This window comes from Bemisia tabaci, chromosome 1 (genome assembly GCF_918797505.1).
Source record: "Bemisia tabaci chromosome 1, PGI_BMITA_v3".
Classification (NCBI taxonomy): Eukaryota; Metazoa; Arthropoda; class Insecta; order Hemiptera; family Aleyrodidae; genus Bemisia; species Bemisia tabaci.
Genome location: NC_092793.1, coordinates 1,627,164 through 1,644,650, shown reverse-complemented (window position 1 = coordinate 1,644,650; position 17,487 = coordinate 1,627,164). Strand labels below are relative to the sequence as shown.

The window sequence follows — 17,487 nt, the reverse complement described above, 5'->3', positions numbered from 1 at the left end:
AAAAGGTCGATTTTAGCAACTTTCTGGCGGTCTGGCAACCCCTTTCCATCGGGGTTTGGCAGTCTGGCAAGGTGATATCTAATCAGTGAAGTCACCCCTACAATATGAGACTAAAATCAACCATAATACTTACCGGTTAAATTTTACGCAATTTTTCGGAAATTTGATGGGTCTCAAATTTTGAACCCATCGGCTATGACCAGCCAGACTGCCCGATCCTAGCTACATTCGCGTGCCCCGATCTAAGAATGTATTTGAAAATTCATATACTCTCCGGTTGGATAATTCGGTGCTGGCTCTCGGTCTCTTAGGACATCGAGCAAAATTGGTGGACTGCCACGAGAGATTAATTTAAATTGATGTTGCAGATAATAAGTATCAGATTCAGGACGAAAATCATGAACTTTAGAATTATTAGAATTCTTTCTGGTATTATCGTTAACTTACCTTCCTTTAGAGTACTTTTTCTTCTTACATGTACTGACAATGTAACCTCAATTTTTACAGTAATTATAGACAGCATTATTGAATTTACATGTACTGCAATGGGCCTGTTGCAAACTTTTGCTAGAGCAAGACTAAGAGTTGTTTCTTATAGATAATGCCTCAAAAATCACGATGAGCGCATCGGCAAAGTCTGAAATGCACTCATAACTTCACAGTCTGCGTAAGAAATTTGCGATTTTTTGAGCTTCCCGCTTCAAAAACGATACTACGGCACAGGTGAACATTTTGTAAGAGGAGTCGTTCCATCGTCGGCAATAATCATCATAGCCGACGCCAATCCGCCAAAACACGTTTGATGGGACGAGATAACACCTGAACTGGATTGGACCAGATAACAATCGGTGTGTTAACGTTCATATTTTCCACGCCCGAATTGATTGACCTTGAACTCTCCTTGAATTACGCGCGGAACTGCGTGCAAGCGTCGGCCATGATGAATATCGCCGACGATGGAGCGACTCCTCTAACAAAATGTTCACCTATGCCGTAGTATCGTTTTTGAAGCGGGAAGCTTAAAAAAACGCAAATTTCTTACGCAGATTGTGAAGTTAGGAGTGCATTTCAGACTTTGCCGATGCGCTCATCGTGATTTTTGAGGCATTATCTACAAGAAACAACTCTTATTTTTGCTCTAGCAAAAGTTTGCAACAGGCCCATTATAGGAACCTCCACAAGACAAACAAGGGTTTGTGTTCCTACTGTGAGAGGGATCGCGATAAGAATTCATACCGTGAGAACGGCTGCAGTGTGAGTTTTTACTGTGAGGAAGACTGCGGCTCTGATAGTTCCCTGGGTTTTTCTTCGGGTCTTGGGTCTACTTTCATGTGAAAACTTGATAATAGTGGTTGAGTGTGGGGTAGAAGTGGGCTTGAGGATGGCAGAAGCTTGAAAGGAAGATTCAAGGTTAGTCGCCACAGCGACAGCAGCATCGAAGTTGGCAGGTTGTTTCGTCACAATTTCATAACGGATGTCATCATTGAACAGGCCATGGATGAACTGAATACTAAGCGAGTTATCTTGAAAATTGCCAAATTCACAGTAGCGTGTAGTGGTCTTGAGGTGAGACTTAAAATCTGATACAGACTCATCAGCGTGTTGGTGAATTTTCTGGAAGGTGATGGCTTCACTAAATTTGTTACGCGATTTAGCATAGTGAGAAATGAGCTTGGTTTTGAGTGTTGCAAAGTCAAGGGACCCAGGAAGGACAGGAAAACAAAGAGCATTTAGTGATGCATTTGACTCGGGACCCATGTGGACCCAAGCTTGATTTGCCCATTGAGTTTCCGGCACATGGCATAAGTTCAATTTGAGTTCAAATCTATCGAAGTAATCCTCTATTTGTTCATGAGACGTTGAAGAGAAAGCGAACGAAAGAGAACCGGGGGGCGGACTGGACCGTCGGTGCAGATTGGGAAGAAAACGATATCACGGGACAGGTGAACATTTCGTTAGAAGAATCATTCCATCGAGCCCCTGCTGCTGAAGCGGCAAGCTGCAGAACCAAGTCAGTCAATTGGGCGAGTTTATCTTCGAGGCCTTCAGGAGGATTTGGTTGAGGATCTGGCATGATGCGATGCACACTTCACGAGGTCGAGGGATAGCGCGAAGAACGCGATCGTTAACGCGAAAAAACGTTACAAAGAAAGAGTTCCGAACTCTGAAATGAATCGGAAGAAAAGCTTGTTGCTATTTGTTATATCCGAAAAACTTAGTATGATAGAAAGAGAGAAAGTGAACGAGAGTTGCAAGCAAAAACCGGGTGTATTGATAAGCACAACCACAAGGTTGCTCTGCAGGCTGTGACACCTAGTAGCGCCAATATGCACTACTCGATAAATGCTACCAACTGATATCATACTTGCGATAACTGCCCGCGCACCGGCCATGGGCTGCAGTTGACACTCAAATGATGCGTATTAGGACCGTCTCGCCAGAATTATTGATTTTTTTCTGATTTGATAATCCGTTCCTTATTATTGTTGTAGAAATTACAAACGGTTTAGTTTTTTGTTCAATTTTATCAAATGACTCACCATTGACTTACTTCTGGTTCATTTCAATCGTTTCACCAGCCTTACCCTTCCTGAAGACTTAGTTTCATGCATGAAAACGTGTTCTTAGTAAAAAAAGCAGTTGTCACATTTTTTCAAATCGTTGTTACTCCTTCAATTTTTTACTCACATCAATCGTAAGATGCATGTTTTTACAGGAAGAGTTGCCCTTTATGAAAATATTTATAAGAGTGCTCTCAGTTCTACGGATGGCAAAGTGCAAAGCTTCAAAAACTTCAAACGCGATTTCCTCACCATGTGAAAACTTGACATCCGCTATTGTTACATACAAGTCTTCATATTGACTTGCAAGATTTACTCCGTAGGCAATGTCGGGTCTAGTCTTGCTAGAAAGATATAGAATATTTCCTACTGCTTGCCTGGTCGAAAAATTGACGTTCTCAGCACTTTCTGGATCGTGTTTCTCAGGTCTCTTCGCTTTTACTGCAGGTGTGCAGACTGGCTTTGAATTATGCATGTTGAGTTTTTTTAGAATCTTGGAGGCATAATTGTTCTGATTCGTAGACAAAGATTCATTTTTCTTTCGAATTTCAAGTCCTAAAAAACTTTTTGGGGTATAGTTTGCCATCATCTTGAATTTCTTTTTTAAACTCTTTATAATGGACTTTGCTTCTCGGAGGTCCTCATAGACAAGTAGCCCACTGTCAACATAGATGGCGAGAGGAACATCACATTTTTCATGAACTCCATTTGATCCCCCTAAAGCCCAATTTGATCAGTTCAACTACAAATTTCTGATTCCATTTTCGAGAGGCTTGGCGTAACCCGTAGAGTGATTTATTTAATCTGCAAATGAATCCATTCCTTTCATTACCTTCGGGAATGTACATGTATATTTCTTCCTCTAGATCAGCATTGAGGAAGGCAGTTTTTACATCAAAGGTCATGAGGTTATAGTTTTTGCTACTAACAGGGGCTAAAATCAAGCAAACTGCATTATTACTTTCCACGGGACTGCACGTCTCTTCATACAGGGTGAGCGAAAAGTCCCCGACCCCCCCTCTAACTTTTGAACGAATTGAGCTTAGGAAATGAAACTTTGGGAATGGCTTTGGGACTATCTCAAAGGGGACCATCTTTTGAGGGGGTCAAAATTTTGGTTCCCCCCTCAGGGGGGGACAGGGGCCACCCAACTTTTTTTTTCAAATAGCAACCCCTATCTTGTGATACCTCATTCGAAAGAGCATAAAAAACTAAGAATTTTGGCGCAAACCGCAGATCAATATCTCAATTTTTGACCGAGTTATGATAGGTCAAAGGTCAAATTTGACCTATTTTCAAAAACTCATAACTCCGGTTCAAATTATCGTAAAGAAAAAAATAAAACGGGAAAATTTACCAAATTGTGTTCGCTTTTACGTAAAAATTGCAGAAATCACTTCGATTTAATTTTAAGGGGGGGCTCGGACCCCCAAATACGTCAATTTAAAGGTCATTCAATTTTCCTGCGAAATAAGCCAATTTCCTCTGGATTTGACTCCACATTATCTCAGTAAGGTCAAAATCAGTTCAACATTACGTTGGCAAGTCCCCAAATTTCGGGAAAAGTTAAAAAACGAAATTTAAACGGTCAAATTTAATCACCTTAAATTTCTTTTTCTAGCTTTTCCCGAAATTTGGGGACTTGCCAACGTAATGTTGAACTGATTTTGCCCTTACTGAGATAATGTGGAGTCAAATCCAGAGGAAATTGGCTTATTTCGCAGGAAAATTGAGTGACCTTTAAATTGACGTATTTTGGGGGTCCGAGCCCCCCCTTAAAATTAAATCGAAGTGATTTCTGCAATTTTTACGTAAAAGCGAACACAATTTGGTAAATTTTCCCGTTTTATTTTTTTCTTTACTATAATTTGAACCGGAGTTATGAGTTTTTGAAAATAGGTCAAATTTGACCTTTGACCTATCATAACTCGGTCAAAAATTGAGATATTGATCTGCGGTTTGCGCCAAAATTCTTAGTTTTTTATGCTCTTTCGAATGAGGTATCACAAGATAGGGGTTGCTATTTAAAAAAAAAAAAGTTGGGGGGCCCCTGTCCCCCCCTGAGGGGGGGACCAAAATTTTGATCCCCTCAAAAGATGATCCCCTTTGAGATAGTCCCAAAGCCATTCCCAAAGTTTCATTTCCTAAGCTCAATTCGTTCAAAAGTTAGAGGGGGGGTCGGGGACTTTTCGCTCACCCTGTAATGAACTCCTGGAATTTGCTGATCACCTCCTTTGACCCAGTCTGGCCTTTTTGCGACTGTCTTCCTTTTCTCTCAAAATCCAAGCACTATTTAAAATACTTTCGTCTGCGGCTTGGCAACGTGGTACCAATTTCCAGGTTTCATTTTCTTTTGCAAAAAATAAAAACTTTAAATCGACGGAAATCATCCATGAGGGGCTTGGAAGACAAGTGAGATAAGTGCAGTTTTTGAGTGAAATGAGATAGGGGTGATTCCTACTAAAGCTAGTCTTAATTCATACTTTGTAAAAAGTGCATCGCGAAAATCCAATTTTTAAGAATCAAAAAGTGAGTTTGAACTTTCTTTCCGCCCTAAGGCTCCATCTAATTTTTCAACTTAAAACGGGTATTTCTTGAAATAGTAAGAACTGCACTTATATGCCTTGTCCTCCAAGCCCCTCACATTAGGAAAAATCGTAACAGTTGTTGAGATTGTTTACCTATTTTTTTGTGTTAGGTTTTCTTGCATCTGTCTCTGCATAAACCTGAGTGCCACTGAGATTTTTGTGGTATTTTGTCTCTAGACAGTCCGCTCATATGGCTGTATCTCTTGGGCACAACGGAATCATCAGCCTTGCCTTTAATGGTATCCTAATGTTTCTTCTTGATGAAAATTTCAAGCACCACAGGCTACTGGTATTTCTTGTAAACAATAAAATAGGCTCTGAAATTGTGGACACTGCAATCGACAGTGGTAGATTTGGAGTGAAATTATTCATTCGAGTTTTGGGCCTTAGTTCAATATGACCATAAAGTCTAGATCTCTGGCATTGCTGAAATATTATTTTCATTTGAGAGATTTTCCAAAAGAAGAAATTCCTTCTTTTCCCTCTGAGAAACTCGATAGTTCCTCTGGAAATCTGTGATGTCTTTTATATTTTAACTGAACAGCTTCGTTGTTTCTCTTTATCACATTAATTTCAAGTGTGTTGGGAAAAAGCAAGCAGAGAGCAGACACTTTTTTAGTGTTAAACATTTTATTATTCCCGAACTGAAAATATGGGATCGATGGGAAAGTTCAAATAAATTTTCTTAATTACAAACGATGTTGCCGAAAGGTAGGAGATGAGGCTGCTATGCTAGAACACATAACTTAAATTTCATCATGCATTCATTTTTTACTCGAGTCAATTTTTAAATCTCTGTTTATTCTCATCATTTACCAATCAATTGACCAAATCTGATCATTTTACTCGTTGTATTTGGTGTTGCATTTCTTCAATTCTGATATTCTTTCATGCTTTAGCCACGTACATTAGAGTTTCGAGTGAGCACGGTTAATCTGTAGTTACCAATTGCAGCTTAAAAGATTGATGGGTAAGGTTTCATCCAAAAAAAAGAAAGAAAAAAAAAATTAAAATTTGAAGAATTCATCAGAAACAAATGTTGCCCAAAGAAATCAGTGTGAAGAAACATGTACTTCCCCGCGAAATTTCACCGGGAAAATTAATCACTTATTGGGCGGAAATTCGGAAACCAATTGAATCGGCGCATGTGAAAACGTCCGATGTACATTTATTTTGGATTTTTACTTTTTGGAATTGACGTCAACTTCGAGGGTAGGCGCATCTGCACTTAGACGGATTTGACTTGTTTTGGGGTTTTTCGTTCCCTTTGGGGGTCAGAATTTCCAAATGGTGCGAAAACGTCCTATGTCCATTTAATTTTATCCATGAGTTCTCATTACCTTCTGGGCATGGCCATCCCCCCTTTTTTTGCAAGAAGGATACAGAGGGGACGGGGTTAACTAGTAAACAGACATTTGAGAGAATTTTGCCTTAACGTATAGGGGGAGAGAAAGCAAAAGTAAATTACTTTCTAAGAAAATAATGCAGTGCTGCCTCCCGGCCCAGGCAAGACCCTGCTCGTTTTTTTATCTCTGAGTTCAACTTTTATTTTGTGTAAAACTGATTCACTTTACTTCCTATAATTGCAATCGATTTTATGCATCCTATGCAGTCCTGAACATATTTCTTGAGGGGCGATCTCAAATCATTCGAAAACGTCCGATGTCCATCATTTTCCTTTTTCCGCTGATACCTAACTTTCATTGAGACCTCTAAAGAAATAAAATAATTTTTTTTGTTTCACTAGAAGTCTGAAATCATGTTTCACTCTAATTTCAGGGGGTTTTTTTTTGGGGGGGGGGGACAAAGTAATTACTTGGGGGGGCAAATTTTTGCGATTCTTGCGAGAACGTCTGATGTCCAGAGCCCTTTTTTACTTTCTCACTACCCTAGGGTAGAGGAAGTATTTAAAATTACTTAGCACTGGGTGGGAGTTGAGTATGGAAACAGTTTTGTGCCACTTTTACAACCCTGTACTAAGATCCGAATACTTCTTACGTGTGTTAAATTTTGATTTAAAAAAAAAAACACGATATATCAGCGTTATTAAGCTCCAAATTATTTATTGTCCTAAATCCTCCGCATCCATCGCACAACCGAAGTAGCACACAAATATAAAATTTACCAAAAAAAAATTCGTAAAAAAGATGTATAATAGACCAAAAGTGAAATGCCGATGAAGTCTTTTGTACAAGAATAACTCATAAAAAGTACACGATTTTTTACGTTAAAAAATCGAGTTCTTTATGTAAAAAGTTCTGCGCAAAAAAACTCCTGCTTTCTTAAATTCAATAAAATGATAAATCGTAAAGATTAATGCAGACTTTTTACATACCTGGATCTATCGTCAATTAATTCTCCTTGAGATCAACTTTCAAATTATTATCTCTCTGTCAGGAATTGAACCTAAGACCTGCCTATCAGGATTGGAATGCGATATCTACTGAGCAAACGAGGCTTCTGTATGAAAGGGGCGAAGTTGCTCTGAATATTTTTATCGTCGCATGTGCGTGAGAACGAATTGCTGAATATTTTTTGAATTTGGAAAAAGTGGATGAAGGCAAAATCTAATATTTATCATGGATATTTTAAAGATGGTATATCTACTTTCAAAAGTACCTTTGTTGTTTATGAATATGTGAAAAAAATTATGTGCATCTTAATAATTTGTCCCCCTTTTGTTCTTTTTCTTTTCTTAAATTTGATTACAACATGCATCAATTTTTTATAAGAATGTCTCAACTATTTTAATAAAGATAAGTTATTAAAATCTTCTCGAACTTTTAAAAACTCTGGTTTCTTCGTTCAGAACAACGTGTTTTTGTATCCAGTTTTCGGACTATAGGTACTTTTTTTACAAAAAATCTTTAGGGGACATTAGAATTTTTTGCTTAATTTCCTTGTAAAAAAAACCGTAAAGGTTTTTCCTGTTTGGTCAATTTAGCGAATTTTCAGTGCAGACATTCTCCCCCAATTTTTTGGGTGTTCCCAAAACTTATACAAAAAAAATAGATGCTCAAAGAGGTAAAAAAGAAAAACAGTTTTTCACGTCAAAAAGTCAGAAAAAAATGCAGTGACGACAGTTTTGAACGTAAAAATCGTAATTTCAAAACGAAAAAAAATTTGTCTTCCTTGAATTTCTTTCTGACCTTTTTTTACGTACAAAATCTATGATTTTTTACATATTAAGTGTTCCTCCTGAATTTTTTTCCTGATTTTCTATACGTAAAAAATCGCGAATTCTTTACGTGTAAATGACTATTGTCAACTTTTTCCAGCCATTCTGCAAACTCAGGATTTTGCAGCCACTGCTCTTGGAATCTAGTCTGTCTCTATGACATCACAGAAGACTACTTATGGACTACTTCACGAGAGATGAATCTGGAGGCAGAAAGTAATAAGGGAATTAGAAGTGACATAGGGGAAAGTTACTTATGACTGAAGGAATTGAAAAAGGGCCATCTCCAGGGATACGGCCTTTTTTCGAAATTTACAGGCGTCGAATAATCTGCGATCGTTGGACAGAAAGTATTTGTAACATTAATTTTCTTTTTTCATTTGCAAGCGCCTGGGATGCTTTACTTAATTTGCCTTTCATTCTTGGTTAGATTAGAGAAAGTTCAGTAGTTTCAACAAAGAAAAGCAACTGACAATGGTGTTGCCTTCACGATTTGGCTTGTTTAATGCTTTGTTGCCAAAGACATTGAATCACGTAGACCGTGCGTCCGGCTCGGTTTAGTGCTGGCGGAGCGAAGCAAGTCTCTCGGAGCCCCATGATGGGCGGGCGGGGAAGGGGAGAGAGCGTGTGTCCCAAGCACTCGAAAAGACCGCAGAGAGGCATTAGAGAATTCATGCCCGCGCTCGGTTTTTCACGAATATCTCGTTTAGAGTCCGTTTTCAGACAAAATTCCTAAGAAGAAATGTTTTAGAACACATAATTTTACAACCGAATAGCATTGTTTCATTTATCCGAACTAATTATTAACCGAGGAAAGAAGCCTTACAATCCGACGAAAATTTTAGAAAGCATTTTAAAAACTAAATAACCAGAATTGAATATCCAAACAACCTACTTAAAACATATAATAAAACAAGGAAAAAAAAAATTTAAATTTCAATACTTTTAAGTACTAAGATAAAATACTTTTGTTAAAAAAACTTTTCAGACATAAACTTGGTGAGTGAATTAATTTGTACACTTCATACAAGAATCCGTCAACAACCAGCTTGCTAAGCAGTCGTTCGATTTCTGTTAATGACCATTTCTCCAGTATAAGGATTGAGCGGGTCAAAAAAATACCAGAAAAAATGAGTGTAGCCAAAAAGTGATAAGTTTCCGAGGGACCAAAGAATAGGGGATGACGGCTCAAAAATGGTGAAGAAACATGTGCGAGGTGCTAAGAGGTTGGAGGTGATTGTATGGAGAGATCAAGGAATGAAAGGATCGAAAAGAAAGAGAAAATGGAATAATATATGCGGTTTTCAAGTGAGAGACTATTTTTTATTGATCAGAAGGATCCTGTCCTAGGTGATATTATTTTTACCAGGCTCAAAGTGAGCCGGCTACTACCATGGGTAGGAGACCTGAAGGGCCACCAGGCACGTAATGCGCCGGCTTCTGCTTTGCGCAGGAAAGTCAGAAGGACTTGAAATTTTGAATACTACTCTGTGCTATTGCACTTACTTTTACTCCGGATTCATAAATGAATCGGCTTCTCCGGTTGGAGGATTTGATACAAACGTGAATTTAGTTAGAGATGTCTTGAAATTTCTCCTGGGTGAATTTAGATAGGACTGCCAAAAGTGGAATATTAAAGCTGATTTCGTGATGACCCTGAGAGATTAGCCGCTCCAATCGCTATAGATGAGTTGATTCAACTTGCTCGCCAAATTCGCTCCTTGACCTTGCTCGAGGAACTTGATTCTTGACTTGGGTTCGAGATTCCTTTCTGGCTGCTGCTTGAACTTGGTTGAGTCTTCGTTTCCTAGGTCTTGATTAGCTTGCTTCGCTGCTTGGCTGGATCTGGAGACTGGGTGTTGATCGGACGGCGCATCACTTAGAAGTGAGTTCATGGAGCGCAGCGTCCCAGTATTTATACCGGTCGCGTGAGAGCGCTTTGCCGCGAGCTTGGCTGTGATTGGTCGACGCGCGCGCTGTGTGAGAAATTGGCGGGAGCACCGCTATGCGAGTTTAAACTTGGCGGGCGCTGTGGAGACTAAGTTTTGAACGTTTTGAATTGCGCGCCCCCGCGCGGCTCGTGATTGGTGCGCTGCCTCGCGTTCATTCTGAGGCCGGGGCCAATGGAATTCAGCGGAACTTATTGCTCCCGGGATCATCACTGTGATTGGATTTTAGTCCAGTAAACGAAGGGATTTATGCGGAACAAATTAGTAACAAGCTGAAATTTTTACCACTAATTATACCCACTGTGGGGCGTATTTTCACAAAAGTCCCCATTCCTAGCCCCCTAGGGATTTTTGCTAGCCCCCCTCAAAGTTGAAAAATCCCCCCTTCCAATTAAACTGCTGTAACTTGGATCCTATTATAGTTAGACACCTCAATTTTTTTTTAAATTGTTCGTATTGATACGTACGTTAAAATGAAACCATTGGTCATCAAAATTTATCAAGAGATCGTTAAGAAAATTTTAAAACAAATTCAAAATTTATGAAATGGAATTATTTTTTTTTTAAATAAATCGGAATAACTCCGTTATCGATTAAAAAATGGAATTTATACTTCTATGAAAATTTTTAGAGGACGCAATTTCCTATCGAATGGTGTATTGGAAGTTAAGGTAGGAGCAAAGGGTGAGGATGAGAGGGGGTTGGAAGTCCGGCGGAGCGCGGCTCAGCGCGGCGTAGCGCAGCGTAATAACACGCAGCACTCACATAGAACCGCCCCAACTCAATGCTTCATGGCGGCATGTTTCTCAAAAAGCCCACTCCTAGAATTTTTTTTTCTTCAATTCTAAGAGGGCAAGATTCTTGTGAACTGCAGATAAATTTTATCTTTCAAAACCATAAATTTTTCAATATGTTTGGCTATAAATAATTACATTATATTTGAATGAAGCTGTTTCCACTTGGACGCGTTTTCGCTTCCTTCCTTTTTTTATTTATTTTTTTGAGAGTGAAACATTTTGAAATTTAGTTAGTAGTAAACATGACTGAATAAGAGGAATAAATGAGTATAGAATTAGATTGAGGTGGAAATTTATGGATATCTTCAATTACCTAATAGTTTTACTTATGAAAGAACACACAGCTCTACGAAAAATTAGAGCAAAAACAAATATTTAATACGAAAGAAAATGCCTACATGGGTATTACAAAAATGTCACCTTTTAAGCGATGTAGTCTATTATTGATGGCATTCGTTAATTTTCAGGTTAAAATTAATTGAACAGCAAATAAAAGCAATCATCGTAAAAATTATCAGTAACAAAACAATAATGACATAAAATAACGAAAATGGACACATAAAGTTAGCTGTTGGCAAGTTCAAGACGATACTTAACACTATTTCGGGCAAAAACCTAAAGATGGTCCTCTTCAAATTCTTCGACGGCTGGTAATATATTTTTACATGTTCCGCCACTACAATTACGACACATAGCTGCACAACAGAGCCCTTTTTTAAAACATTTACAGTTTGTGCCGCAACCAGACTACAGTTACAGGAGGTCATCTATATAACATCATCAGGCGCAAAATTTAATGTAGAATGAATAGGTAATAGAAATTTTCTTTCATCGCTTCCCTCTTCTTCCCTCCATCCCCACTCTCTCGGGTCGAGAGAACTATTTCCAAGCCAAACTTGAATTTGATAGTAAACTCTAAAGCTATGCTATTTCGCCGCTAATGATGTTGATGGAAGAGTCACCATCTCAAATTTAGATTTTAAGGACATTTTAGCAACTTTTCTTGAATACATTATGAAGCGGCACTCATCTAAAATTTGAGTTAAGTTGGCTCCCCCATAAAAATGAATTAAATATTTTTCGCCTACTGTGCCTATTCTTTCCTTATCAACAATCGACTCATTAAAAATTAGAACATCTTTTTGTAAAGAAGAATCATTAACCATGGGAGGTTGTATGCTTTTATTTTACTTGTCCTGAAAAGAGCGGAGGTGGTGTCGCATCCTGTCATTGCATAAGCGAAAAGAAGTAAAGAACTATTTTGCTTAAAATCGTTAACTAGTTTCACGATATTATACAGAGTACTTACCAGGATTTTTTGAAGTTCCAGGAATTTTGAAAAATATTTTTAGTTTCCTTCTCTTGATTAATGTTAACATTATAACCATAAGATCAGTGTCCGTCCCTACCATAACAACTGTTTCTCCTCTCTCAGCTTTCAAAATGGCAGACGAGACAATATCCCGATCTGCATCGGCCTCTGCAATAAACACCTCGACACCAACTTTTCTCAACTGCTCCTCACTGACAGCTGCAATGAGCTTTTTCTTATTTTAAGAATTTGAGAGAAATTCAGCCTGCGTTTTCGTACCTACATTACATTGCTAAAGTGAAATTTATTGTGGCTGATGTTTTTTTTTTTTTTTTGCTCTTCTTAATTTTTCTTGACCTTTTGTGGTTGAATATGCAGGATAACCGTCGAAAACAAAAGATGAATGCTTAGTGTATCGCTCAAGAGCACAAGATACGTACATATTGACAATATCTCCGTAAGTAGCAAGTTTCGGCCATCTTTTCGGCATTTTCTCACACACTCTTGCAGCATAGAAGAATGAACCCTTCCACCGCGGTCATTTTCAGTACGCACCTCATACACGGAGAAAAAAATTTCGTACGTGGGACCCGAAGTTTAGGTCATATGGATCTCGGAAGTTTTCGGAATGAGCATCTGAACACTTAAGGTCTAGCTGCCGAAGTTCAGGTCTGACATCTAAAACTTCAGTTCTTACATCTGAAGTACTTCAGATGTGAGAATCGAAATTTTTCGGATGTGTGTGTGTTTTTTACTTCAGATGTAAGAACTGAAGTTTCAGATGTCAGACCTGAACTTCGGCAGCTAGACCTTAAGTGTTCAGATGCTCAATCCGAAAACTTCAGAGATCCATATGACCTAAACTTCGGGTCCCACGCACGAGATTTTTTTCTCCGTGTACAATACATCCTCCGACTCCTGGAGCCATCCTGGTTCCTTCCCTCAGATTCGGAACTTGACCGCTGGTCGGCACTTTGTCTATAGGATATTTCCATTCATTTTTCCTAGGAAGCGTGGTGAAAGCGGCATGCTGAAAAATATGCTCGGCACCGTCTTTTCATCGAGATGTCGTGTTTTTAAGGATGCTTCGGCCACCATCTTAATCCGTTCATAGTCAAATGAAGCGACGCAATACTGCCATGCCAAGAAAGAACGCCGTATGAACATTCGGACGTTGCCCAATTTCCTCTGATATAATAAGAATTTTCCGGCTAACTTGTGAGCAATTTTCTTGCAAATTTTCAGGGAATCGAATACACAGTTTTGTTTACGGTGTCTGATAGGGTACCTATCGAAAAAATATTCATAATTTTACGTAGGTATATAGCAAAATATCGTATAAGAGAAAATTTGGCAACATTCGAACTTTCATGAGGCTTTCTTCCTAAGTACGGCAAAATATTTGCCACAAGTCACAGTATATGCTCAGAAAAAATATAACGATGTCGATTGAAGTCAACTTAGTATGTGACTATCAAGACGATCGCCAGCCCCTCTGGTCGCCAGGCGTACCTACCGCTCAGCGCTGGGTGCGGCACGGCGCCGCGCGGCATCGCACTGCGTCATGTTTCGGCTCCTCTCCCACCCCACTCATTGTCCGAATCCTTACTTCAAGAGGACCAATTGAAAGGAAATTGTGTTCCCTACAAAGTTTCTAATAAACAAAAAGTTCATAGTTGCAGTTAGAAAAAAGTTGTCACGCTCTTTGTGAAAAAGAGGCAAGTCGATTTCTAAAAATTTGCGAATTTTTTCAAAATTTTCAGCTTTCCGTGGAAAAATTTGCATGATTATTAAAAATTTCTTAAAGAACACATCAAGACGGACATTTTAAAAAAAATTAGAGGTGTCTAGCTACATTAGGGTCTGAGTTATAGCGCTTTGAATGAGAGGGGGATTTTTCAACTTTGAGGGGGGCTAGCAAAAATCCCTAGGGGGGTAGGGATGGGGACTTTAGGGAAAATGGTCCTCTCAATGGGTACTATCAATGGGGGGAAAAATTAGCTTGTTACTAATTTGTTCATCAAACCCCCTCTTTTTTCCCTTCGTTTACTGGACTATTTCTAATGATTATTATTTTGTAGGTGAAACCGAACATCCAGCTTCCCATAAGCAGGAAGTTGATCGTGACGCAAGTCTTTGATTTTTTTCAGCTTTGAGCCCTTAAGTACTGCTGCTGCGTGAGAAAGCGTCACATTTCATTGCCACGCTGATCGTGAGAAGCTGAAAAAAAAAGCGAAAAGAACTTGTTAATTAATGGCCGGACCCTGCGATAACCGGAGATGTTGCATGTGTGAGGAATTTGCGATTTGACTGCTGATTCTTGTGTAAAAGCTCGCGAGAAACACGATGGTGCCACTGGTTTTCTCTGAAATCATCTCCCAAGCTCAAAAAAAGCTCTTAAAGTGAGGCCAAAATGGAGGGGATATCCCACCCTACCCTGAGAGTCCACCTCTACATCAAAACAAACTTTCCATGCAAAGATAGGCAGGAAAAGATACGTTAGCAGGGTTGCCGTGTTTTCAGTTTTGGAGTCCCCAAATAAAGTGGCAGCCCTGTCAATGTATTTGCTCGCTATCTTTGCATGGAGAGTTTGTTTTGATGTAGATGTGGACTCTCAGGGTAGGGTGGGATATCCCCTCCATTTTGGTCTTAACTTGAGAGCTTTTTTTAGCTTGGGAGTTGATTTCAGAGAAAACCAGTGGTACCATCGTGTTTCTCGCGAACTTTTACATAAGTAACAACGGTCAAATCGCAAATTCCTCACACATGCAACATCTCCATTGAGTAATTCTTCATTTACTAAAATATTTCATGATCAAGCATAAGCAACTGCTAATAATTGAAAAGGAGCTATCACCATTTTAATCTTACCTCGTCAATCCCAAATAAGTTTATGCACTTTCAGAAAGCAACAGTAAATTAGCTATCTCTATTCAGCAATGTAAGCAATTACAAGAATTTAAGATCTTCCGTAGCATTCAAACAGTGTGTAAACCTATCTGGCATGAACTTTTCCTCCCTTCAGGTTCAGTATTCATTGAAATGTGCGATTTTGCAATGGAATCGCATGTTGCCCTCTTACACAATTTATGAAACCTTCAGCCTCGAAATTTCACGAGTTTCCGCTTTCTAAACTAATATTTTAGTATTGATCCAAATGTAAAACAATAGATGTGATCATTCACTCAGAGCCATCGCTGTGATTCTATCCTGAAGTTAGTGTAAAACTACGAATCAATGCAGAGACAGGGATGACTTGACACATCCAATAGGTCCGCCGGTGATATCAATTGAACATCTTTTTCATTCCAGGAGATGAGAAAATAAAATGAACTGAAGTATTCGAAACTTACCTGAGCACATCCTAGAGCTTTGTTTCCCCATTTGAATCAACACAAATCCGAAATTCGGACAGTTCAGTTCAGCACCACTTCTTTTACGATGTTAGGTTAGGAGGATTTCACCGCAGAGCCATGCAGTTGCATCAACCTTACATGTTTTCCACCAAAACACGGCAGATTCGAACTATGCATAGTATACTCCACGATCTGCGTGGACCTGACTCGGGGTTATTAATAAAATTGTTTTTATTGGTCGACGGTTGTCAACGACTCCCGATTCGCGCATGTTTCTGTTATTTCCCCCTACCAAAAGCCGCCAGGGGCAACGAAATAGCCGACAGGATCATTCTTTTAGTGTTCATTCTTTTGGTAAGTCACAACGATGACGGAGGAGTTGAAACGAAGGGGACCGACGAAAAGGAACGACACCCAACGGAGTCGGACGGAAATGACAGATCGTGGAACACTGTTACCATGTGGAGGAGGGACGGAACTCTGTATGCTACGTATGTACACGTTAGTTCATAAGATGCGCTGATGAGATACGAAAATTCCCCGACTGCGGCAATAATTCCCTGACATTTCCCTGACTTTTCCCGGTCACTCAAAATTCCCTGACAATTCCCGGTTTTCCCTGACGCTTGCCACCCTGATCAGGGGCCATAACCCTTTGAACTTGTAAAGTTGCTGTAGAACGAGGAAAGGTAACTGAGATCAACGACATTATACGTACATACAAAATTTAATTAGTAGTTGCTACATTGGATGTTAGGAGAGAACTAAAGATCAAAATCTTACCTCACAACTCGCAGTTGTTCAAGCTATGTCGTGGCTTGAACGTAAACAAGGAAACCTAATCATCTCCTTGTTGATGTTGCAAATTACTCGTATACATCTAAGTTCAACAATGTAAGTTTTTACAACGAATTGGTTAAATGGCAAAAATACAAATGATATCATTTTTGCAACCTAACTTCCGTTTGATCTGTGTAGAAAACATTTCTTATCGTCTCGTTCAGGCGTTGATTTCCGAACTCCCTAATGTATGCATCGTTTTCCACACAAGATTTTGAGCCGGAATCATGTGACTTTTTTTTAGTGCAGATGTTGTCTAGTGGTCCATTGTGCAGCATTCGACTCATTTTAACCCTCAACACACAACAGAAAACCTCTTTCAGCGACTGCAGATATTGTGAGTTGCTGATAATTGAGTTCAATCAACTCCACTGTATTAGGAATAGTTTTATTGGTTTTCATTTTTGTCCTCATAGAAATATCAATGTGCAATATTTCGTCAAAACTTTATGCTGAGCAGTACCTATTTACATAGGGTCACATAAAAAACCAGTGCTGTAATTTTTCCCCCATCCTCCAAAACTTACTAAAATCAAGAAAATGACAAGGAATTCATTCAAAATATCGTTCCCTCAGCTTTCAATGCTACAAGGGTTGCAGTATTTTCAACAGATAGGACTAAAATTCAAGAATTGTTGGAAGTATAGTATTTGCATATTTTCGAGGTTTGCTAATATTTGGACTACATCAGCAGGCTTCTAATTCTGTTTTTCGTAAATACTGAATGAGCCGCAAAAGATATTTGACAACCCTCTGAATATTTAATTGGTTACATATTGATTTGTATGATTTTCAGCTGCAATGAATAGTTTTTTGTTTTTTGTTTTGTCATTTTCTTAAATTTTTTATTTTTCATGTTTGTAACATTTTAAGAAGCGGTAATATATTTGATTTATCTACACAAAA

At 38.9% G+C, this 17,487-nt stretch overlaps 1 protein-coding gene across 1 annotated transcript in view; it reads left to right on the top strand.

The window, feature by feature from the left end:
* LOC109037218 (transmembrane protein 222) overlaps positions 1-17,487 on the top strand; it is a 53,431-nt gene extending 35,944 nt beyond the window's left edge. Inside the window, exon 4 of the mRNA XM_072299916.1 lies at positions 8,428-17,487. Coding sequence (XP_072156017.1) covers positions 8,428-8,587 — 160 coding nt within the window. The 3' untranslated portion in view covers positions 8,588-17,487. The remainder of the gene's footprint in view (positions 1-8,427) is intronic.